Source organism: Chlorocebus sabaeus, chromosome 4 (genome assembly GCF_047675955.1).
Source record: "Chlorocebus sabaeus isolate Y175 chromosome 4, mChlSab1.0.hap1, whole genome shotgun sequence".
NCBI lineage: Eukaryota > Metazoa > Chordata > Mammalia > Primates > Cercopithecidae > Chlorocebus > Chlorocebus sabaeus.
The window spans coordinates 63,095,293-63,121,452 of NC_132907.1; the positions used below are offsets into that span (position 1 = coordinate 63,095,293).

The 26,160-nt window shown below is 37.2% G+C and overlaps 1 protein-coding gene across 9 annotated transcripts in view; it reads left to right on the forward strand.

Annotated features, from left to right (window-relative positions):
- Positions 1 to 26,160, forward strand: part of DROSHA (drosha ribonuclease III) — a 134,118-nt gene that overhangs the window by 43,861 nt on the left and 64,097 nt on the right. For 8 of the 9 annotated variants that reach the window (XM_037990725.2, XM_037990724.2, XM_073014818.1 and 5 more), the window contains 6 exons: positions 1,479 to 1,560; positions 2,495 to 2,569; positions 15,559 to 15,728; positions 20,002 to 20,126; positions 21,793 to 21,892; positions 24,015 to 24,122. In XM_037990725.2, coding sequence (XP_037846653.1) covers positions 1,479 to 1,560; positions 2,495 to 2,569; positions 15,559 to 15,728; positions 20,002 to 20,126; positions 21,793 to 21,892; positions 24,015 to 24,122 — 660 coding nt within the window. The remainder of the gene's footprint in view (positions 1 to 1,478; positions 1,561 to 2,494; positions 2,570 to 15,558; positions 15,729 to 20,001; positions 20,127 to 21,792; positions 21,893 to 24,014; positions 24,123 to 26,160) is intronic. The other variant, XM_073014816.1, reaches the window with a different exon arrangement.

The following is a 26,160-nucleotide window of genomic DNA, read 5'->3' on the forward strand; positions in this document are numbered from 1 at the left end:
ACTATTTTAAAGCATTGAACTTGGCCAGATCTGGCTTTTGCCAGGAATATCTCTAAAGTATCATATTCACTGTTGAAAGAGTCAGTTAAATGTAGCTCTAATATCAAGGTTAAAATTCAGGCCAATTTTCAACTTGTTGACCTGTTTTTGAACCCATTTCTCCTTGTGTTACATCTGCTGATATTAACTTTACATCTGTTTCTAGTTTCTTTTACGTAGGGGACAGATTTTGGTTACTGGTCGTTATCAGAGGGGAGATTGGAATAGTGAAACAATCTGATAGCTGTTGTAATCATCTCACTCATTATCTCCAATGACAAGATCAATGCTTGGTTCATTTTTCTTCCCATATATTTACATATTTTTCCTAATTGTTTTTCATTGCGGGTGCTCAGCAGCAGATTTATCTAAATATATGCAAGAGATTTAAAATTCCAAAGGAAGATTAATGTGAATCTCAGAATGATTCATAGTCTGATCTTGAATTTAGTGGTGTCGACAAATCATACTAAGAAATAACAACTAGACAGCAAACAAGCTTGTGCACTTAACATTGTGTTGGAGTCAGGGTCAATTTCCAGAGCCCCTGGCTCTGCTTACAAACCTTGTTTAATGGGACAGCTCTGTCATGGGCAGGGAGCATGGAGGGGGAAATTGATGGGCATGACATGTGTGCCTAGTTGGCACCTGTTTCATTCTGAGCAAGTCTTGTTCATTGTACCTTCCTTTCAAAAAGAATTAAATAAAAAGAACCACCCCTTCATTCTTCTGCTCTAGAAGGGATTTTTTTTTTTTTTAACTTCCTTTTGGTTTTTAAGGTCATATACCTTCATTTGCTATTGTAAAAGTTTATGACTTTTGGCGTGATCTCACACAGGGTAATTTATGAACCCCAAGCAAAACAAGTAGGAGGAAGAATTATGAGATAAGTCTCACTTGCAAATATATCATCTGTTTAGCTTGTTTACAGGAGAAATTTTGGTGCAGAGTTGTATAGTTTTTCTTAGCCCTTTATTTGCATTCATTATGAATTTGAACTTTTTGGGTACACATGACCTCTGTTTTTTTGTAACTCCATGACCATTATTCTGGATGTGTGAGGCGGGGGTCGGGGACAAGCCTATCAGGTGCATATATGTAATCTGAATTAACAAAACATCCTCAGAAGATTCTCACACAGTTTATAATTGAATTAGAAAAATATATTAATGTAAGTGAGACTTTACTTTTTAAAAAATTTCTCATTTTATTTGTATACTGAGAAGGGCTGAGTTGACATTAAGGAATCCTAATGGCATTATTGTCTGTTTCATTTCCATCTGAAGCTAGTGATCAGTGGCTAAACTTTTCAGAAAACTATATGGTCTTAGTATAGTTTTAACAGACATTTTTAAAGACACTTGACAAGAACAAGTTGAACCTTCAGTTAATATATATTTTGCCAATTTACAGTAATTTAATTTTGGTTTATTTTTCAGAATTTTTGTGTGAAAGGGCTTGAACTCTTTTCACTGTTCCTATTCAGAGATATTTTGGAATTGTATGACTGGAATCTTAAAGGTGAGTAATAGGATTTAAAGAAGAGAGTAATGCTTATAGAAGAATGCTATGGTATATGTGAAAACTCTTACAAAAATTGTAGGGAGATAGTTGAAATTTCTCTTACTTTTTAAATACCCAGAGAAAAGTGTTATTCACAGGAATGCTTGTTATCATTTGACATGAATAAGTTTCTGTGGATTTTACTTTATACAGTTTGACAGTGCTTATTATTAGCTGGTAGCAGCTTAAAGATGGTACCAGTTATTATGTGTCACTACCTCGATATATGTGTACCTGGGAAATTACCATTAGTTAATATTTTAAATCTAGTAAACTTTGCTGCAATAAATCTTCTAAGATGGAAGTTTATTTAAATGCAAAACTTTGGTTAGTCATTAAAACACACACACACAGATGCACACATGCAGATACTTGGAGTGAACTAGATTAATTCAAAGACTTGATGCTTGGTTCTTGGATAGTAGCTTACTCTTTTGGAAGTATCTGTATTCTAACAAACAGTTATTTATTGATGAATGGCTTTTCAAACTGATAGCATTTCTCAACATTTTTTAGTGTAGTGATTAAAATGGGAAAGAATGAACACATAGTCACATTATATCATGTAATAATTCAATTATAATTAGTCTTGATAACTTTGAATTTTAAAAATAATTTTACTATATACATTTGCGCTTGGGGCTTTCATCCTCTTCTTGCCTTTGCGTAGTCTCCTCATTGCAGTCGTCCTTGGGTACTTGTGGCAGTTACCAATGATTGATTTAGCCACTGAGGAGGAGTGGCAGGAGGTGGTGGTATTTTTTATGCCTTTACTTCTGGTGGTAGTTTTTGTGGTTATCATAAATCTTAGAAATTAAGTTGCAGTGCTTGTTTTTTAAGACTGTTTGAGTTTTCTTTTCTTTTCTTTTTTTCTCTCATTTGTTTGCTTCAGGTCCTTTGTTTGAAGACAGTCCTCCCTGCTGCCCAAGATTTCATTTCATGCCACGTTTTGTAAGATTTCTTCCAGGTAAATCTTCTGGCTTGTCAGTGACCTGGTGAGATAGTGCATCTGAAAATAAGCTTGCCGTTTTCCTTTCAATCTTCAGGGACAACTTTCCCACCTTAGGTACTGTTAATTATCTACTTCTCAGGTTAGGCATGGAAATGTAAAATATACATGTGGATTTATGTCCCTGCATAAATTATGGTAGCCCAAATTAGATGAACAATGGAAGAACGGATTTATAAATTTTAGAAATCTAGTTGACAAAACATCATGCAGATGTGTTAATGTGGAAAAATGATTGTGGCTTAAAAAATGTATATGGCTAATTGGAAAACAATAACATTTTAAATGTAATATGATTATAACTGTGCTGAAAAAAATACTGTAATAATAGTTGCATTAAGGTAGTAGGATTATAGTGATTTTTTTCCTGTCTTTTGACATGTGTTTGAATTCATTTTGCAGTGAAAAAAAGATGTAAAATAATTTTTTCTCCCAAAAAAAATATAAGGAAATATATGACAGTTTTTAAAAGCAATATTTTAACTTTTCTAATTTTTTAAAAAGAATCCAACTGTAATATTTGGCATTATATTTGTTATTTTTAAAAATGCTTAGAGTCAGTTTAGTGACATGTACCTATAGTCTCAGCTATTTGGGAGGCTGAGAAGGAAGGATCACTTTAGCCCAGTGGGGGTTTGAGACCAGCATGAGCAACATGGCAAGGCCTTGTCTCTAAAATTAAAAAAAAAAATATATATATATATATATATATATATATATATAAAATGAATATATATATATATAATGAATATATATATATATATATATATATAAAATGAAATCTTTTGGTTGCCTTTTTGATTGCAAAATCTTTCTCCTTGAGGCTTCTGCCACCCTATTCCCACTCCTTCTTTATTTATTTCCTAGTCAATTACCTGCTTTATCAAGTGCTGTGAAACCTGGCTTATAGTTTCCTCTCTTTACAAGGTTCTGTTACCAGCCTGGTTAACTTCACTTACGATTCTACCCTGAGCTATATAATTATTTGACTTTTTCTACTATAATGATTGTCACCACTCAGTCGCTTAATCTTAAGATAAAAACCTTGGACCACGCCACCACCCTACGTTAATTTCTCCCTAGAATTTGACTCCAGTGTCTCACTTTCTGGTGACATCCTTCAGTCTAGCCTCTCGTATCCCTATTGCCTTTTGCTTCTACTTGGATCTTCCATCTTCTCCTTATGTACGGCTACTTTCCTTTGCCTTCCCCACCGGGTCCTGTGCTCTGACATTTATCCTGTCAGTCCTAGCTGTCTCAGCTGCTTGTATGGCCACCATCTCCAGGTTAATGTCATCAATCCAACTGCTTGCCTCTTCTTCTGTGTGTGGGCTGCTCAGTAATACTGGAGAATAAAACATAGCTGCTGCTATAAATCTGCGGTCTGTAATCTTGGTTGGGGAGCTTTTCTTTGTGTAACCTTTCCACCCAGTATCAGCAGCTAAAGAATTTCAATCCTGTGTTCATGCTGTCTTCCTTATGCCTCTTGTCCTCCCATGGGCAGGAGCCCCTGTCTCCCTCAGTCAGGAACCCTTGTCTCCCTCGGTCAGGAGCCCTTGTCTCCCTCATGCCTGAGAGCCCTGCAGTGAGCCTGTCGGAGTCTGGCTTTCTCCAGTGCCCTTGTCCATTCACAACCAAGTTTTGCTTCAGTGCCAGACCCCCTCTAACTGTCCCTAGCCCACTGCAGCTGCCGATGCCAAAGGCAGCCTCCTGCAGACCAAATGCAGAGGATGTGCCTCAGTGTTAGTCTCTTCCCTGCTCTGGTGCCTGGGTGCTCCTTACTTTCCTCCTGTCTCTTTGACTCCTCTTGTGTGGCTTTAGTTTCTTGTCTACTCTGTCTGGTTTAGATTTTTGTCAAGATTTTTTCCTGATACTGTTTCCTCAGTCCAGACAGTCAAAATGGCTTAGTTTATTTTAGGTTAGCATTACTCAGATTTTTAGTATTACTCTTCATGTTTATTTTGTTTAGAAATGCATTCAAAAGGTTTTCTCCTCTTTATATCTGGTTTTGTTTTATTGAGATGCCCTTTCTTCTCTTCTGGTGAATGAATCTTTTGATTTTAGACTGGAGCTTCAGCAGTAAACTTATTAGAAAATGGTGTTAGAGTGAATTTGTTGAAAAGCCTTTTCCTTTCTATATCTACTTTCCTCCAGGCATTTTATGACCAAACAGATGTCTGAGAGAAAGTGGGCAGTTTTAAAATCTCCTTAAAGAAAAATCTGATGTTGGATATTTACTTTGTGGGATTTCAACTCTCACATAACTATGTAGGGATAACATTTAGGTTGTCATAAAGAAAAAAGTCTATTGATTTGTTTTTAAACAGGGTTTACCTTTTCATTAGACTCCCCTTTGAAAATATACATATTAGGAAGACCCTGAAGGATACTGAAAAATATCTAATATATAAAATGCATTTTGGTATTAGATAGGAAATTATGGTTGATTTGTTTTTCATAATGTGACCTTGTTAAAGATCTTTTAGAAAATGGTGAATTAAAAAAAAAAGACATTTTGATATATATTTTCATTTTTTTCTGTGCATAAGGGTATTTTTTACGTAGTTGTCATCTACTAGATACGATTTGCATCTATTTTTTAATAATTCATTGAGCAGATGGATATTTTTAAATATCGTGATATATAGTGCCAAATTTCTTGTCAAAAGAATAACATCAGTTTGTGCTGCCATGAAAAATGCATTATTATTCATTTTTAGCATTTTAGGCTTGCTCATCTTTCTTCTTTCTTTCTTTTAAAAAATTTCAGTGGTGAGTTACATGAGGCTGAAGAGTAAACATTTGTCTGTCTTGTTGTATCCCTAGTCCTAACATACTTTATGGCACGTAGCAGGGACTCAGTAAATACTTGCTTACTGATTTTATTTAATTGGTCATAATAATGCCTTATCTAAATATTCATGTTTTTGGTTACTAGTGAGTGTGCTTTTCAAATAGTCTTTGGTATTATCTCTCATTTCTATAAAGTAAACTTTTGATTTAACTGTAACATAAATCCTGAAAAGTGCATGTATCATGAATATAGGACCTTAATGAGTTTTTACGAAGTGAATATGACCATCCACCCAGCACCCAGATCAAGATTAGTAGCTTCCAAGAACCCCCTTAGGATCCCTTTCCAGTCGCTGCCGAGACCCTCAAGGGTAACCGCTATTCTGACTTGAAACACCATGTATTAGTTTTACCTGTTTTCGAACTATGAAAACTAGAATTTTATATTCTCTTTTGCTTAATGTTTTTCAGAATCATATCCTGTTGCACTTAACTGTAGTTGGCTCATTCTCACTACTATGTAGTATTACATGGGATGACTAAATTAAAATAAACCTATCTATGATTAATGGACATTTGGGTATTTTCAGTATATATATATATGCGTGTGTATGTATATATTCATGACATTTATATTCATGTTATATATTCCTATATATGTACGTATATTCACTATATATCTGAATCTGTATATTTGAATAGCATATGTACGTTCACCAAAGACCTGTACATATCATTTAGTGAGCACATATATATATTTTTCTGTTACATATATACCATACCAAGTGGAATTCTGGGTGTGTGTATATTAAGCTTTGTAGACACTTTCAGTTCTCCAAAGTGACTGGGCTGTTTTACGTTCTTATTCACAGTGTATGAAAATTCAAGTTATTTCACATTCTCACCACTTGGCATTTATTTTTTTCGTTGTCAATTTAGCCATTCTGATGTGTGTTCAGAAGTATCACATTATGATTTTAATTTGCATTCTCCTAATGACTAATACAATGGAGTACCATTTCATATACTTATTGGGTACCTAGAGAGTGTTTTTTTTTTAAGTGTCCATTCAAGTCTTTTGCCTGTTTTTCTATTGGGCAATATCAGCCTTTTTCCCATTGATTTTTTTATTTTTTTAATTTCAGGAATTTTTTTTTCTTTTTTATTATACTTTAAGTTCTAGGGTACATGTTTGTTACATACGTATACATGTGCAGGTTTGTTACATATGTATACATGTGCCATGTTGGTGTGCTGCACCCATTAACTCGTCATTTACATTAGGTATATCTCCTAATGCTATCCCTACCCCCTCCCCACACCCCGCAACAGGCCCCGGTGTGTGATGTTCCCCTTCCTGTGACCAAGTGATCTCATTGTTCAGTTCCCACCTATGAGTGAGAACATGCGGTGTTTGGTTTTCTGTTCTTGCAATAGTTTGCGCAGAATGATGGTTTCCAGCTGCATCCATGTCCCTACGTAGGACACAAACTCATCCTTTTTTATGGCTGCATAGTATTCCATGGTGTGTATGTGCCACATTTTCTCAATCCAATCTGTCATTGATGGACATTTGGGTTGGTTCCAAGTCTTTCCTATTGTGAATAGTGCCGCAGTAAACATACGTGTGCATGTGTCTTTATAGCAGCATGATTTATAATCCTTTGGGTATATACCCAGTAATGGGATGGCTGGGTCAAATGGCATTTCTAGTTCTAGATCCTTGAGGAATCGCCACACTGTCTTCCAAAATGATTGAACTAGTTTACAATCCCACCAACAGTGTAAAAGTGTTCTATTTCTCCACACACTCTCCAGCACCTGTTGTTTCCTGACTTTTTAATGATCGCCATTCTAAGTAGTATGAGGTGATATCTCATTGTGGTTTTGATTTGCATTTCTCTGATGGCTAGTGATGATGAGCATTTTTTCATGTGTCTGTTGGCTGCATAAATGTCTTCTTTTGAGAAGTGTCTGTTCATGTCCTTTGCCCACTTTTTGATGGGATTGTTTTGTTCTTGTAAATTTGTTTGAGTTCTTTGTAGGTTCTGGATATTAGCCCTTTGTCAGATGAGTAGATTGCAAAAACTTTTTCCCATTCTGTAGGTTGCCTGTTCACTCTGATGGTAGTTTCTTTTGCCGTGCAGAAGCTCTTTAGTTTAATTAGATCCCATTTGTCAATTTTGGCTTTTGCTGCCATTGCTTTTGGTGTTTTAGAAATGAAGTTCTTGCCCATGCTTATATCCTGAATGGTATTGCCTAGGTTTTCTTCTAGGGTTTTTATGGTTTTAGGTCTGACATTTAAGTCTGTAATCCATCTCGAATTAATTTTTGTATAAGGTGTAAGAAAGGGATCCAGTTTCAGCTTTCTACATATGGCTAGCCAGTTTTCCCAGCACCATTTATTAAATAGGGAATCCTTTCCCCTTTTCTTGTTTTTGTCAGGTTTGTCAAAGATCAGATGGTAGTAGATGTGTGGTATTATTTCTGAGGTCTCTGTTCTGTTCCATTGGTCTATATCTCTGTTTTGGTACCAGTACCATGCTGTTTTGGTTACCGTAGCCTTGTAGTATAGTTTGAAGTCAGGTAGCATGATGCCTCCAGCTTTGTTCTTTTGGCTTAGGACTGTCTTGGCAATGTGGGCTCTTTTTTGGTTCCATATGAACTTTAAAGTAGATTTTTTTTTTAGGTTTTTAGAAATATATACTGTATATGAGTTCTTTGACAGATACATATATATATATAGCCAATACCTTCTCTGCAGATTGCTTTTTGATCTTCTTAATGATGATTTTTGATGAATAGACTTTCTTAATTTTTATGTGGTCCAATTTATAGATACATATTCCTTTATGATTAGAGCTTTTTGTATCATATTTATGAAATTTTCGCTTACGCTAAAGTCAAGATACTTCACTTTTAGAACTGTAATCAGTCTTGAATTTGTTTTCACAGTTGGTATGAGATATGGGTCAAAACTCAGTATTTTCAATGTGAGTATCCAATTGACCCAGCACCATTTATTGAAAAGAACAATTTCTTTCTTTAGAAAATGGAAGTGTTGCTTTTGCTTTTGATTGAATTGACTCTGTCTGTGTGTATGTGTGTGTATACAAACAGTACAAAAGTATGTAAAGTAAAAACAGTGAACACTTCCTGAACGTGTGAAAATGAGTAAATGCTGTAAATGGCTTGATTTGTATTGTTTTAACTGCTGTAAGGAGAATTATGCTTTTTTTCTTCAAGTGGAATACTAAATATGTTACACAACTTCCTTTTTTTTTTTTTTTTTAAAACTCAGATACTTCAGGCATTCTCTGTACTGTAAATGCTTTGCTTCATTCTTTGATACATACTTAGCATTTTATAGTATGGATAGACATTAATTTGTTTATAATTCCTATTTTGGAGTTCTCCATTTTTTCCTCATTTCATATAAATGCTTCAGAAATAGTCTATGTCTATCCTGTTGCATTTGCTTGTTTCTGTAAGGTAGAGTTCTAGAAGTGAAATTACATGTTAAGGTAGTATGCACATTTTAAATTAAGAATGATGTTGGCCAAGTTTTCTCTAGAAAGGACATACCAATTTGTAGTTCTGACCAACAGTGTTCTTTCTGACCAACAGAAAGTACTCTTTTTCTATACACTTGCCAATACTGGATGTTATGAGTCTTTTTTTTTGAGACAGAGTCTGACTCTTGTTGCCCAGGGTGGAGTGCAGTGGTGCCATCTCAGTTCACTGCAACCTCTGCCTCCCAGGTTCAAGCGATACTCTTGCCTCAGCCTCCCAAGTTGCTGAGATTACAGGGACCTGCCACCATGCCTGGCTAATTTTTGCATTTTTAGTAAAGACAGGGTTTTGCCATGTTGGTCAGGCTGGTCTCGAACTCCTGACCTCAGGTCTGCCCGCCTTGGCCTCCTGAAGTGCTGGGATTAAAGGCATGAGCCATTACACCTGGCCAGGATGTTACTAGTCTTTTACAGTTTAGTCCAAGCTTGTCCAACCTGCAACCCAGGGGCCACGTATGGCCCAGGACGGCTTTGAATATGGCCCATCACAAATTCATGAACTTTCTTAAAACATTATGAGTTTATTTTGCGATTTTTCTTTTTAATCTCATCAGCTGTCGTTAGTGTATTTTATGTGTGACCCAAGACAATTCTTCCATTGTGGCCCAGGGAAGCTGAAAGAGTGGACATTCCTGGTTTAGTCCATCTGATAAGCAAAAAGTCTGATGTTACTATTTGCATGTTTTTTGAACTTCTTTGAGAATGAGTAGCTTTCCACATTTTTCAGGTATTTTGTGGTCTTATTCTTACTTGCTTTTTATTTATGTCGGTTTGTTATAATATCTAACTGAAAATTCGAGTTTTATAAGTCATCATCATATGTCTCTATTTCTTCAGTTTATCCATTTTGAAGATAGCTGTCCCAGTTGCTTTAAGCAATTTTAACCCAAAGTAAGCTTGATAGTTTAAACCAAGGATTATTCAGTGCTGACCAGTTTACCAGAAACCAAATCATAGAGCAATCAGTTTATTGAGATTTAAAAATTTTTCTCAAAGTTTTGTTTCTTTCCTATCCAACTCTCTACCTTTAGCCGCAAAATAGTTGATATGAACTAGACTGAGTATAAGGTTTTATTCTGAGTGTAACTGGGGCAAAAGTAGGTCATAATTCAAGATAGTGAGATCACGCTTAGGGGAAAGCCTACTCATTGCTTATATTACTGCCCTAGTAAAGCATTGCAAATCCTGAATCAGTTTTGCAAATTGACTGTCTAGAAAATTGATTCTTTGAAATTGCCCCATTTGGAGCAGTAGTTCTCAGGTGTGTCTGGCAGGGGGCCGGAAGGTGGGAGAGTATTGCAAAATTTCCAGGAGGCAAGTGTAGTTTGCAAAACCATCTATTAGTACCACAACTTAATATACATTTGGAAAATTTAGAAAAGACCTGTTAATACATGTTTTAGAAACTAAGATTGTTAGGATGTCTCGGCGGGAATATCCAGAAGACACAGAAATGCAGTCATACAGTTACTGTCAGTGTAGAGAAAGGGGATAATATTTTTGTATTTCTTAAAGTTGAGTACTATATAGTTGAGAAATACTCTTATAAGCAGCCATATACTTAATACAGATTCCCTAACAAATTATCCCCCTCCCCAAATAACCATATAAATAATCAAGCAATATAAACTGAGAGAATTGGGTCTCTAAGAAACAGTTTATAAAGTCTGTCAGTTCATTAATGACTGTCCAGATTCATTCCCTGAAACACAAACTCCAGTTCTTCCCGAATAATGAGCTGTTGTCACGGTTCCAGTCCCAGAGTTGGCAGAATTCCTGCTAACCTTAGCTTACCCGCTCTCATTTCTCATTTATATCATGTCCTATTTATTTCAGCCAACAAGATAAAAATTACTTCCTAGCCCTCAGTGACATGGCTCCATAAATCCCCAACATAAACAAGTGGCAAAGCAGACAAACCAAAAGAGCCAATTCATTAACATTAGTGAATTCATGGCAGCCTGAGTGTAAGTGGCCAAGTTATTAGTCTGCTTTAGAAAGTCATTCCACAAATGTTTATGGAGTGTCTTTTTGCCAGGCTGAGTGTGAGAGATACAGCTCATGCCCTGCGGGCTCTGGCAGGAGTCTCTAATTTATGGATCTCCTCCTACTTTTCCATGGAAATTGAACCCCATAACCAGACAGGGAGCAGAGTCTCAGTCCCCCTTCCTTGAGATACCTTTCACCTCAGGTTATCTGCCCTGAGTTTCTACTTTTTTACAGTGGTAAATAAAATCTCTTTTAAAGGCTTAGTTGCCATTTAAAATATTTAGCAGATTTCAACATGGATTTGTGGTTTCTCCTTCAGTGTTGTTAACTTTGCACCTGATGTGTGTATGTGTGTATTTTAATTATGTCTAGTTTCTATGCTGCTATGTGACTCACTCCTGCCTCATCATTAGCGTTGCACCTAAATAAGAAGATGGATAACTGGCATTCATATAAGCACCTTGTGATCTTCTTTCTTTCTTTCTTTCTTTTTTTGATAGGGAGTCTCACTCTGTCACCCAGGCTGGAGTGCAGTGGCACAGTCTCGGCTTACAGCAACCTCTGCTTCCCAGGTTCAAGTGATTCTCCTGCCTCAGCCTCCTGGGTAGCTGGGATTACAGGAGTCCGCCACCATGACCGGCTGATTTTTGTATTTTTAGTAGAGACAGGGTTTTGCCATGTTGGCCAGGCTGCTCTTGAACTCCTGACCTTAGGTGATCCACCCACCTTGGCCTCCCAAAGTGCTGCGATTACAGGCGTGAGCCACCCCACCCAGCCAATGGCCTTATTTCTTAATCTAGTTATGCCTTTCCTAAATTGGACAGTATCTATGCTAATCATTTTCTACAGAATTGAAGCCTTTAAGGGAGTCTTGGTTTGTAGTCTTAAGTATTCCTCTCTTCCACTAACTCTTTTAAAAGTCTTTTCACATTAAATTTGCTGTCCCCAGTCCATTTCCCTTTTATCTGAAGTGCCATGGAGTCAGGCAACTGTAAATGCCTGCGTGGAGATTCTAGTGCTGTTTTATATACCTGGACCTGTGTATATTTACTCCCTCCATCATGCTCCTCTCCCCCCATGAAAATATGAATCTTTTTTCTAATCCTTACACAAAGCAACATTCTGCTCCTTCTTATGGTATTTTAGACCCCTATTGTGTCCTTAAAGTCCCTGGTACTCTTAAGTAATCTCACCAAGTATAGGCATTATAAGCCAAAAACTGTTTTCCTCTTTCCTTAGTTCCTTGTGAACCTAGTTAGTGTGGTGATTCTTTCCAAGGTTCTCTAGGTTTCTTTTATTCCTGCTGTTCAGTGTGTATGCATGTGAAGTGTATAGGCAACGCATCATGGCATTAGAATTTTCTCATCCACCTGTTCACCTCAGTCCCCTTAGAAGATTAGCGATTATCATGGACTCAGACTGAGAGACAGGTATTAGGGGTTTGCTGGGCTCCTTAGCAAAGAGAGGAACATTACTGATTGAGGAACACATGTCACATGCAGGTGGATTGGAATATGTTTGTATTATTTTATTTTATGTTTTAAAACAGGATCTTACTTCGTTCTCCAGGTTGGAGTGAAGTGGCACAGTCACGGCTCACTGCAGTCTCAACCTTCAGGGCTCAGGTGATCTTCCCACCTCAGCCTCCTGAACAGATGGGACCACCGGCCCTTGCCACCATGCTGGCTAATTTTTGTAGTTTTTGTAGAGAGAGGTTTTGCCATGTTGCCCAGGCTGGCCTTGAACTCCTGAGCTTAGGGCAGTCTGCTTGCCTCAGCCACCCGAAGTGCTGGGATTACAGGCATGAGCCACCATGCCCAACTGGAAATGTGTTTTGAGACTGACTCAGAGAAATATGTCCCTATCCATGTTTCTTCGTTTGAACTATACTAACAAAAACACTATATGTTGGTGGCTTAGACAACAAACACTTATTTCTCACAACCCTGGAGGCTGGTAGTCTGAGATCAGGGTGTCATCGTGGTTGGGTTGTTGGTGAAGGTCCTATTACTGCTTCACAGCCAGCCATCTTCTCATATCCTCACCTGGTGGATAAAAGAGAGAGGAAGCAAGCTCTTTCATATTCCTTCTTATAAGGTCTCTAATCCCATTTATGAGGGCTTTACCTTCATGACCTAATTACCTCCAAAGGCCCCACCTCCTAATATCATTATACTGGGGGTTAAGATTTTAATATATGGCTGGGTGCCGTGGCTCACACCGTAATCCCAGCACCTTGGGAGGCTGAGATGGGAGGGTCATTTGATCCCAGGAGTTGGAGAACAGCCTGGGCAACATAATTAGACCCTGTCTCTACAAAAATATTTTAAAAGTAGCCAGGTATGGTGGGGTTCCAGCTACGCGGGATGCTGAGATGGGAGGATCGCCTGAGCCCAGGAGGTTGAGGCTGTGATGAGCCGTGATTGCATCACTGAACTCCAGCCTGCGTGACAGAGACCCTGAATCAAAAAGAAAGAAAAAAAAGGATTTTAATATATGAAATTTGGGGGACACAAACATTGAGTCCATAACACTATGCAAGTTTGCTTATTAATGATGACTTTTGTGTTTAAGGCGGTTGCTTTGTAATGAGGCATAAAAAAATGTCACTGCTGTGAATTAGTAGATAGAACATATCGTAATGTGGGTTGATGTATTTTGTGACTTTGTCATTTCTTGGACAATTATTATATATTTTTAGAAGCACAGTGTCTTTAGAACTTTGATTGAGAGAACTTTATTTTCCGAGTGTTATCTACAAAGATTCCTTTAGGAACCATTGTGATCTATCATTATTAGCCTATATGCTTCTTGAGCGCCTAGAGCTTGTGGCATTTTTTTCCCTAATGGTGCTGACATGGGACCACTCAGTGCCTGGCACATATGGTGAAAAACATGCTCCCATCTCAGAGTCAACTCCAGAGCTCTCAATGAGCTGTAAAGCTTTGTAAGATCTGACTTCCCTGCTGCCTCTCTCACATTCTTCTCACTTCACATCATCCACAGTGGCTTCTTAGCAGTTTCTGGGCACAACAGTTCCACTCCACCTTAGGGCATTTGCTCTTTCTTCTCCTCTTCCAGACTGCTGCATGGTAGCCTCCCTTGCTCCTTTCAAGTTTTGCCTACATGAAACCTCTCAGAAGATTCCTTTCCTAACCATCCTTTTAGATACAACTCTAGTTCCTTGCCCTGTTTGATTCTTCTTTGTAGCACTCATCTCAACCCGATCTTTTATGTAGCTCTTTTTTATTGTCTCTTTCTACTGCAGTGTAAGCTTCAGGAAGGCAAGGCTTTGACTGTTTTCATCATTCCTGTGTTCTCAGGGCCTAGAACAGTGGCTGTTACGTAAAAGTCACTCAATAAATATTTGTTGAATGAATGAGTATTTGGATGAATGAGTGAATGCATGCCTACATATATAGTGGCCGTAGAACAACAATGTGGTCTAGTTCCAGGGTAACATCTCAGTTGGAGGAACACAGCTCACATAGAGATGTTGATACCTACTCTCTTTTCTCTCAGACGTGCAGTCTTGTTTAAGCTCTTAGCCCACAGCAATTCGCATTAAAATTGTTTAGTGCCTCAGACTCGAACTGGGTGCCACTAATTCCTCTGACCAAGGAGGACACTGTCTTTTGTGCCATCCCTTTGCTGCCATCTTGTGTTCTTGGTCCCTTTCTTTTTCCCTGAAGTGTTTGGTCCTGTACTACTGTTAATAGCATATCATGACCTGGGAGAGGGTAACAGTTGTCCTCTTCAGGGCTCTTGTCCTTTGTTTGGGTGGGAGTAGGCAAAGAAAAGAGGTATCAAATGGTTGCCCATGTTGGTCCAGAAGTTAAGTCCAAAGAGAAGGCAGAAGCCTCTGACCCCACATTAATGCCCAAATGAAGTGGATGTCTTTGGTTCATTAAGTACTAGATTAATTGGCTTTTTCCAAGGTACTTGAATGATGCCCTTTGTTATTTTTATCCCCTGTACTTGGTGCTATATGCTTCTGTAGGCCTCAGAACACTTGGTATTTTTTCCATGTACTAACCCCATAATGATCTTCCATGATATTAGCACAGGCTCTGTTCATCATGGCAGGTGCAGCACATTAGCACCAAAAAATTAGACCATAATGCAACAATAGCTTATTGAAGACATTCATAAATATCTCACAAAAGCTTAGAATTTCCTTAAGATGGTAACATCACTTCTAAAGAGCTTTCATCTGTTACCTCAGAAAGAATGATAAAATATTTAAGACATAACATGGTTCTGTATATTATAAACTATGGTTCTTTATATTAGGTGGTTTTAAATTTATTTAGATAGGCACCTTTTTTATATTCATACCTCACAAATGGAGCCTTTTATCATTTATAATGTTGTTGTTGCCAATTTAGTAAATGAGATGCTTTATGAGCACAGTTCATCAATGAAACAAATGGCTTTCATATTATTTGGCACCTGGTTAAACAGTGTAAATTTTACATTACCTTTTTGTACGTGCTCTTTTTCTTCCGTTGTCTTGTTTTTTCCTTATTCAGTTGTTGATTTGCTGTAAGTTGAGTAGCCTTATTTTTCCCCTTCTCTCCACTCCCGCCCAAGATGGAGGAAAGGAAGTGCTGTCCATGCACCAGATTCTCCTGTACTTGTTAAGGTGCAGCAAAGCCCTGGTGCCCGAGGAGGAGATTGCCAATATGCTTCAATGGGAGGAGCTGGAGTGGCAGAAATATGCAGAAGAATGCAAAGGCATGATTGTTACCAACCCTGGGACGGTATGTTCTGGTGTCTGTATATTCAGAGGCTGGAGTACCTTCTTTTCCAGATCTGAATGTTTCATGAAAACAGTAACGGCACATTTTAAAAGTTTTAGGTACTCACTGCCTCTTGTCCTTGGATAATTTTTTCTATAAACATAAATAAGAAAATATTACTAAATTAAGTGAATTACTAAATTTTTTATAATTCTACTGTATTATAAGCTTCAGAAAGGCAAGGCTTTGGCTGTTTCCATCATTGCTGTCTTCTCAGGTCCTAGAACAGTGGCTGTTACATAAAAGGCACTCGATAAATATTTGTTGCATGAATGAATATTTGGATGAATGAGTGAATGCATGCCTATGTATATAGTGGCCATAGAACAGTAATGTGGTTATTATAAATTATAATAAAAATTTATGAAAATTTTATTATAAATTAATAAAAAATTATAAAATTTTTTATAATTACTAAATTCACCTAATTTAGTAAATTTATTCTACCTGAAGATAGGTACATTTTTAAGGCTTTTGATGCATGTTGCAGATTGCTTTCCAGAAGGGCTGTAAAATTTGTATTCTGGGAGCGTATGAGAGCAACCATATCTTCATGCTGGTTATACTAAGGGAATTTGATGGGGGTGGGGTGGGGCGGGAAACTACTTAGTTCAGTTTTGTGTTTATTTTGATTTCTAAATGTTTATTGCCCATTCATGTTTTCTTTTGATACTTGCCTATTAATATCCTTTGTCTGAACCTTTTTGTAGTATTCTTTTTTATTGATCCTTCACCATAATTATTATAAATATTTTGCATTTCTTTGGGTGCTAATTAAGTTTTTTGTTTTAAAATTAGCTTTTAATGTTCAACTTTAGAAGTAAAAAATGTAAATATTAAAAGGAGATAATGAAAAGAAAACTAGTTTTTATATAAAGACATAACATTTTCTTTATATAAGACAATTTTTTTCCTTCTAAAATAGTGTTACTGTTTCATAAAATAGTTACATATTGGCATAAGGATAAAATTTTATAGAAATGGAGAATTAAAATTTTCCATGAAAATAAATGGAATAATCTATTTAACAAAGCTGTTGTTTTCTAAAAAGCTGCCAATTGCTTAATAGCTTTGATTCATAAACTAAAAACTCTGGATCAACTTTTTGTAGCATGACAGTAACATCTGCACAAACAAAATGTTGCTATTTGCAAATAAAACATTCTGGCTAGTATGGATTCTTTTAAACAAATCCAGAAAGTAAAGTTGTTTAATAAAAATATGTTTAAACATAAAACTTGTTTAAAACCAAAAATTCATATAATTTTTACTGTTATACTGTTAAGCCACATAATTATTAACTTTAAAAGAAATATGGAAGTAATAACATTCTCAGAGTAAGACTGTGAATTCTATTTTTATTCTTAAAACAGTTGTATATATTGATATTCCCTCTGTCATTTTTCATGCTGAGTCAGAGGATGGGGTGATGGTGGTGGGAGATGTCCAGTTTCAGCTGGGTGGTTCCACTTAGAGAGTTCCATGTTCTGTGGTAGACACTGTGGGAGCACGTTCACCCTGGGCTTCCTTCCATGGTATAGTTACGTTTTCCTGAAATCTAGAATCAGCTGGAGAGTTTAAAAAAAAACTTAAGGGTACCCTGGCTTAAGGATATACCTACCCTATATACTCCAGGCAGTGAGGCCTAGTTTTCTGTAGTTAAAAAAAAATCCTCAGTTTGATTTTCTCATTGCTTGTTTTTGAGCCAGTGACCTACATGAAGTTTATGATCACCATGATCATCATTCAACTAATTTGTTGAGGGACTATTATATGAGCCAGGTGCTAGGGACGTTATATATTAGGTTGTTATATACCTAAGGTATATATACCTGAAGGTATATTACAAGTAATGGGAGAAACCGCAACTACTTTTGCACCAAACTAATGTATGATGCTTGCCCAGGTGAAAACCCAAAGACCACTAACATATGAAGGGAGTCTTTGATGAGTGGTTGAGCCTATGGACCCATCAGGAAAGACTCTCATTTTAGGAGAAATCACTGGGATAGGCTTGCCGGGGGTGCTTCCTAAACAGTAAGATCTCTGAGGAATTGAGAAATTGTAGAAATTATTGGCATGATTAACCGTTAATACTTGAAATGCTGTAAAGCCAGTATTAAAAACATGAAGTCAGACCTAGTCAGTATGAAAGATTTATATTGGAAGTTTTGGTGTCAGGCTTAGGAATGTGTTGAAGTTAATTATTTTATAGTATTTATCTAAAGATATGCTTAAAGGAGGAAAAAAAAATCTGAGAACTCAGTATTATGAAAATATCCTACTGAGAAGTGTGCAAGTTACTTATACGACAAGGGAGACACCACACTACATTTCATCCTCTGTAGGACTTGCTTTGAAAGATTGCTTAATGGCAAGAATATTGGGAAATTTATTAAATTTTTCAAGCCATTATGGTCGCATTAAATACTTTATTGCTGCAGAACTTAAAAGAATTAATCTTCCAAGGAATACTTTTGTCATTAGTGAGAATGTTTTTTATTCTTACACAAAGATGGTATAATAAATGTTATAGGGTATGGCCAAAGTCTAGAATATATTTCATTTCCTGCTCCCCCAACCCCTGCCATAAATTTAGAGATACTATACATATTTTAAATCACTGTTTCCTCTGTTGGTACCATGGCATGGTGTTTAAAATCACGGAAACATGAATAATTCAATAGCATTCTATTCCACAGTTCCCCTTCTAAAAATGTATCCTGCTGTTTTGTACAAAATAATGAAAGCAATTCTTTGACCTAGCACATTGCTACTGTTGATGGGCATTTAATTAATTTTATATTAGGTTACATGTGAATAAAATATTTTCGATTTTCAAATTTTGAGAGCAGAGACTAACTTTCAAGAAGCTAGTGAAATTTTGACTATTAAATGACACTTAAAAAGTTTGAGGTGTTTTTTTTTTTTTTTTTGAGACAGAGTCTCACTCTGTTGCCCAGGCTGGAGTGCAGTGGCGCAATCACAGCTCACCACAACCTCAACCTCTGCCTCCTGGGTTCAAGTGCTTCTCCTGCCTCAGCCTCCTGAGTAGCTGGGACTACAGGTGTGCGCCACTATGCCCGACTAATTTTTGTATTTTTAGTAGAGACAGGGTTTCACTGTGTTGGCCAGGCTGGTCTTGAACTCCTGACCTCATGATCCACCTGCCTTGGCCTCCCAAAGGTTTGAGTGTTTTAAGTAATGTGGAAGAATTCACCCAAGTTTATCCCCTTTGTCACCTCGTTGAATATTTGTCAGATGGCTGGCTGGTGTCACAGTTGCAGGTAGAGTGACCAGCTTGTCCCAGTTGCTGAGAGATTTCCTGATTTTAGCATTGAAATTCCTCTGTCCCAGAGAAACCAGGCAGCCACCCAGACTCTAGTTGTTGGGCATTGTTGTGGGACAGAATGAAGATTATTGGCCTCTGTGTGAATCAGTTTTACGGCCTCAGCCTCCAAAGCAACTGAGCCACAGACTCTACAGTGTGCTAGTAAAAATTGAGTCTCTAATTGAGACTGTCCTGAGAGATGATTATAAGGAGGTTGCTGAAACCTATTCTCTGTGATTTTACCATCTTTTCATAAATTTAAGCTTTCAAGATGAAAGCCATTTCACAAATGATCCAGAAGGAATGAGCCATTCACTTCTTCCTTTATTAGACATGAAGAAAAAAATATGAGGCTCTCTGTTAAAATACACAAATGTCCTACATGGACATAATAAGAGAAGCTTAACTATTTGGCCTTTGCACCACTGTACTATCTAACTTAAAGATGTAGAATTAAAGGAATACATAAGATCCACTGAGAAAAAGTGGGGGGAAAAACTTAAATAGAGGCATCTGTCTATGCATCCTGAAATGTGAAATTAAAGCAGAACAGGCTCTGCCTGTGATGTGGAATCCTTCCCCTGTGCCTTCGGAGAGGTTAAGGAAAAGTTATATCTGACTAGGTGTCCTTTTAAAAGTTTAATTTTTAAAGGTTTCTATGTGGACTGCAAAAAAGGACAAAATCATTGTTCATTATGCCAAATGGCATAGGCTCATTTACAGGGATGACATTATAGTTTTTAGATAGTAGAGCTGCTGTAATTAAAGGGTTTTAAATGACCTTTTCCCTTTGGGGACAAGGCTTTCCTAGAAAAAAGTCCGATTTATTCCTTCCCTACTTAGGTTAAAGTCAATACGTAAAGACTTCTTATGGGAATAAATGGCTTTGATTTTTCTCTCTAGAAACCAAGCTCTGTCCGTATTGATCAACTGGATCGTGAACAGTTCAACCCTGATGTGATTACTTTTCCGATTATCGTCCACTTTGGGATACGCCCTGCACAGTTGAGTTATGCAGGAGACCCACAGTAAGATATTTCTCAGTGTTTGTCTTAGCCAATTTCACCTTCTACTAACAGCTGAATTAGCAGAGAAATACCCTTTAGTGGATGTTTCCTTTTCAAAAATTAAGACCTGAAATGAGCCATGCTTCCAGTTTAGATTACCCAAATGAAACAATTTTGGTAGCTCCTGAAGAATTATTTTCTCTACATATTTGAGTGCAAGAAACTATTATTCAACAGAATATTTTTGGCAAACTTGATCAACATAAGTCCTTGTATGTTTTTAAACTTTAAGGAACTTTTTCTTTATTCATCCTTATAATAATAATAATAATTATTTTTTATTTTTTCAGTGCCCTCTAGAGGAAAGTAGCACATATTGGTTCCTAGCACTGCCGAATTTATGCAGAGTTCTCTTTTTGGGGGCATCTTAAGAGTTCAAGATCACATGCAAAGTCAAGGTTGTGTTGGAAGTAGGAGCCGTGACTTCTGACTCTTAGAATTGATGTAACTTTCCACATTTTGATTTTTCCAACTGGCATGTTAGTGTTGTCTGGGAGAAGATTCAGGATGTGTGGGAATGGAGATATTACCATTAGATTCTTTGGGACTGTTTGGATTTCCTACCTTGCTAAATACACAAACAGCTTCCTGACTTAATTTTTTTTTTTAAAAAGGATTCATAGTGGGAGAAAAGGGCATGGGAGATTTTCAATTCATAAATACAGTTCTGGCTGACATATATTAGAAGAGGCTAAAGGGTTTTGTTCTTTTTTTTCCCCCTTTGGATAAAAGTATGAAGCAGTGAACCAGGCACTGTGTAAGTACTTCTTTCTTTCCTCCATTCTTTAAAAAAAAAAAAAAAAAAAAAAAAAAGTTTTCAAAAAAGGAGAGGCCCAGCTAATGCCAAGAAAGGAGCAGTTTTAATACGACAGAAAATCTTTGGAAAATCCCTTCTTGTTAGAAAAATGTTAGTAGAATGTGATGAGGCTCTCGTGGACTCTCAGATGGCAGGATTGTGAATTGATAAAGGACTGCATATTTGCTTCATTTCCAGGACGCTTTGACAGTATCCTTTACACTGGTCTAGGTTATAACTTATTTGGCTACAACAAATATGCTTACATTGTCATGGTAAATACAAATTGGTATACACCATTAGTCTTTTACCCTCTCCAGTAGAAAAATGGATATAGCTATGTAGCTTGGGTTTTGGCACAAATGGAGTTCTCTATTCTAATACTCTTCAACTCTTATATTTGGTATAAGTAGTTCAGCAACTGACAGGCTCCCTATTAAAGAAGGGGTCTGTCAATAAATATCAGAAAGTATGTATTTAAATAAAATCTGTTATTTTCAAGAGGTAACAGTGAGAAACAGGATGATTCCATTGGTTGAGGTGTTTTTGTGTCTTTGGAATTCTTTCCAGAGATTCATTCATATAGTCACACCTCATTTCCAACCAAAATAAGCAATAATCAACTTAATCACCAGGTTCCAGTTGACTTTTGTCCATCCCGACTCTCAACCTCAAAGTCATAACCTTCCTTAGAATGACGGCTTTCTGCCATTAAGAATAATCAAAAGAATGTAATGTATGATTTGAAGAGGCCTCTTAAAATAACTGAGTTTGTTGCACTTTAGATTTACCTTCTGTTTACCTGAGATGTTTGCCTGTCCTTTTCCTTAGGTACCAAAAACTGTGGAAGAGTTACGTGAAACTTCGCCACCTCCTAGCAAATAGTCCCAAAGTCAAACAAACCGATAAACAGAAGCTGGCACAGAGGGAGGTCTGTATCAAACTCCATTCCTAGGTGATTAATGATGATGTAGTTCAGGTGTATTTCACGATTGTTTTATCACACTGTACTTCTGATACAAGATGGAAAAATATGTTTAAAAAAAAAAATCATGCTTTAGCCTCCTCCCCACATTATTATACCAATTGATTTAAAGAAATCTTTTAGTATTTAAGAGAGCCTTTTTATCCCTGTATTAGTCTGTTTTGCATTCCTCTAAAGGAATACCTGAGACTCGGTAATTTATAAAGAAAAGAGGTTTATTTGGTGCACGTTTCTGCAGGCTGTACAAGAAGTGTGGCACCAGCATCTGCTTGGCTTCTGGGTTGTTCTCAGGATGCTTTTAGTCATGGTAGAAGGTGGATGGGGAGCAGGCACATCATATGACAGAAGAGGGAGCAAGAGAGGGAGGAGGGAGGTCCCAGACTCTCTTTAACAAGCAGATCTCACATAACTCATTACCATGGGGAAGGCACCAAGCTATTCATGAGGGATCCACCCATGACGCAAAAACCTCCCACCAGGTCCCATCTCTCACATTGGGTATCATATTTCAATGTGAAATTTGGAGGTGCCAAAACATCCTCTCTATATCAGCTCCTAAAATGCCAGTTTCTTAATGGATTATTACCATTGGGAATCAAACATATCTTTTATAGATATTAAAGCTTAAATTTGATGAATCAGCCTTTTATCTTTAATTTGGTTGCACATTATACAACATTGGGCCTTACTCAGATTTCTTGGTCTTAAAGTTGGAAAAGATTGTCTTCCATTGGTCTGCCAGTTTAGCATGGTAAACTTATTTTGTAAGGTTTCATATCCCAAATTCCATATTTCCTTACTAATGGGTAGTAGTATCCCTGTAATCCAGGATAACTTATGTTTTAGTTTTAATTACAAGAAAAAATGGTTTCAGTATCAACATAGATTTTTGTCTCAGAAGTTTTATTCTGCTGGGGTTGTGTAAGAGCAAAGCTTTGAAGCTGGAAAAAGTGTTTGAATTCTGGCTTTGTCACTTACTGTGATTTAAGCCAGTCAGCCTGTTTATAAAGAAGGGAACTAAGGTTGAGAGACTGACTGAAATGTTCCTCCGTTGGTGCACTCAACAAAATACGCCGTTTAACGGGCCTCTTGTGGTATTTGGCCTGTAAAAGAAACTTAATCAATAGTGGGGGTAGGGGGTGGTTCCTGTTATTATGAATTCCTATGAGATTTTGATTCAATTACATGCATACAAATATACAATTATTTTTACAATTATTCGAAGGACCGTGAAAGGGAAGACTTAGTTCCTGATCATGTCTCACAGGTGACATTTTGGATCGTAGTCTTTTTTTATATAAAATATGCCCTTACAGCAAGGGTTTTTATAAGGGGTTTGCAAGTTAGAAGGCAACTGTTAGAATTATGTGGGTTTCAGGTTAATTTGCTGATTGTGTGGCTGGGCGCGGTGGCTCATGCCTGTAATCCCAGCACTTTGGGAGGCCGAGGTGGGCAGATCACGAGGTCAGGAGATCGAGACCATCCTGGCAAACACGGTGAAACCCCGTCTCTACTAAAAATACAAAAAATTAGCTGGGCGTGGTGGCGGGTGCCTGTAGTCCCAGCTACTCGGGAGGCTGAGGCAGGAGAATGGCGTGAACCTGGGAGGTGGAGGTTGCAGTGAGCTGAGATCACGCCACTGCACTCCAGCCTGGGCGAGAGAGCCAGACTTTGTCTCAAAAGAAAAGAATTTACTGATTGTCTTTCTTAGATGTAAATACTTAACATGAGGCATGATAAAAATTTTACATGCTGATTTCAAATCCCAAACCACATTTTGCTTCCTTTATCAATGAAAGGGCATATTTTTTTCAAAAATACCAGAATGGTAGATTTGGTTTAGATTTTTTCTTATCTAGTTGCCAGGAAAGGCTGGGCTGCGTTATACCCCAAGCTCTGAGCATTCTAGCCTCCATTTTAAAGAAAATACTGTAATTTTGTATGAAGAGGTTTGAATATCTGAATGTAAGGGTAGTAGTAAATGAATCCAACTTATTTTCTAATGCTTGATGTTTGGCTTACTATTGCTTTATAGCAGTTGTGTTACTCATAATGAATTGTTTTCTAGGAAGCACTCCAAAAAATACGGCAGAAGAATACAATGAGACGAGAAGTAACAGTGGAGCTAAGTAGCCAAGGATTCTGGAAAACTGGCATCCGTTCTGATGTCTGTCAGGTGGGGAGACTTCTGAGGACACAGTTATGCCCATACTTTTCTTCCTTTAACACAAATCTGGTACTGAGGGTTTCTTAATTGAGAATGTTCTGTAGAAAATACTACCTTGAGGCTAAATGGAATACCAACTATAAATTATTTTCTATTATTTGGATTTTGTTTTCATTGTCTGTTTTGACGCTGGTATGTGTGTGTATGTTGTGCTTGTAGGTATTGGGGTGGGGAGAAGCTTACTTAGTGGTGTTCAGTTCAGTCTCTTCTCTTTGGATGAAGGTAAGTCTGTCCTTCTCATGCATCTGCTCATGCATCTGCCTGTTTGCAGCACATGTATAGGTGCTTGTACAAAAGAGATAATCCAGCAGCCCTACAAGCAGACTCCTGAAGTGTATGTTTTCTAGACCGATGACTCAAATTTATGTTGCAATTTATATTGCAGAGAACTGAAGGCATTAATGAACAGAATCAGTGTATACTTCATATTTGAACCAAATGATAATATATTTTCTTTGGGTGAACTCAATAGAGTAACATTTCTGCTATATGTAACTGACTGACTAATAAGCATTTTTGTTTTTCCTATGGGTGGAATTTATATGTGATTAAAGATCCCCCAAACCAGCATATTCTGTTTTTTCACTTGATTCTTTTGTCACAATTGATATTGGATGAAGTCTATGAGAATTACAGTAAAGGAAATGAGTACACAGGCTATGGTCAGGTAATGCAGTTTGCTGTGTTCATCCTTTTGGAAGAATACTTCCAGGCTTCCATTTATTTGTTTCGATGGTAGCATGTGTTACAGTAAGTTCAAGCAGCTTACTCTTAGCTTCCTCTTAGTGTTCATTTCATCATAATGAATTTTTTAAAAAATCAGTTTGGCATTTAATTATTATATTGACTAGCAGAGTTTAAAAGTATTGCTACACAATTTACTAAGTGATATCCAAAGCTAACTATTTTTGCATTAAGATGAACTGCTATTGGTGTAATATTGCCAGATATTTTCAGGGTAATCATCTACAGTGGTAACCAGCTGTTTTCATTAGGTCCACAGTTATTTTACCAAGTGACAAATATCTTATGACTGTCAGTACTTTTAGATGAATATTTTACTTCCATTGATTCTCTCTCAGGGCCGTTTGAAGCTGTATCATCCGGTTTTTCTATTTGTCAGTGTTTCCCCAAAACCAACGTAATGTCATCCTAAGGTAGACATCATCAGAACAGTGAGCAGAATCCTAGACAGTTTGCACCACATTTGATGATCTCAGTGATAAATCAGAGTTGATTATCTAAGAGATTATAAAATTGTTGAGCATTAAGAACTAGAAGGTACCTTCCAGACCTTCTAGTTAGTAGTTTTGAACTTGTGTTTTTGGTTAACTTCAAAGTATTTTTTTTCATACAAAACCCTTTTAGAGCCATTATTTGTAAAAAGATAAAGAGTAACTGCCTGATTGACTAGTGGGAGATGGGAGTGGAGAGAGTATCCTGTTTTACTTGATTTCTCCCCCAGCTCCTATAGCAGTCCCTAAGGCCACTGAATACAGTATCTTTTTCTTTTTGTGAAGCTTTGAGCCTTTTTTTTTTCTTTTTGTAAAGCAAACAAGAGTGCTGAATTATCTGTTGCAGTACAGTTTTGTATTCTTCAGCTATATCACAAATGTCTTCCTCTACCCTCAGCTAGATGAGAAGCAGCTGGAGGAGTAAGTGATCTTGTCTCTTGCTGTGTGATATGCTATATTCTGTTTCGAGGTTGGTAGGTAAAAGGACTCAGTCAGTTTCCTTGCCTAACTGGTGGAAGAAAAGGGATCCTGATTAAACCCCTGCGAAGGTGAATGCTTTATGATCTAATAATCATTCCTCCCTCTGTAGAACTCTCACTCTTCCAGAGAGAACTGCCATCTGTTTAGAAGCCATGCTTCCATTCTCTGGTCCTCCGAATGGAAGTCTTTTTCAGATTTTGATAAAATCACCCTCATATGTAAATGACTTGATTAAAAAAATGTGAATTGTTGCCTTTAAGTTCATATACTGA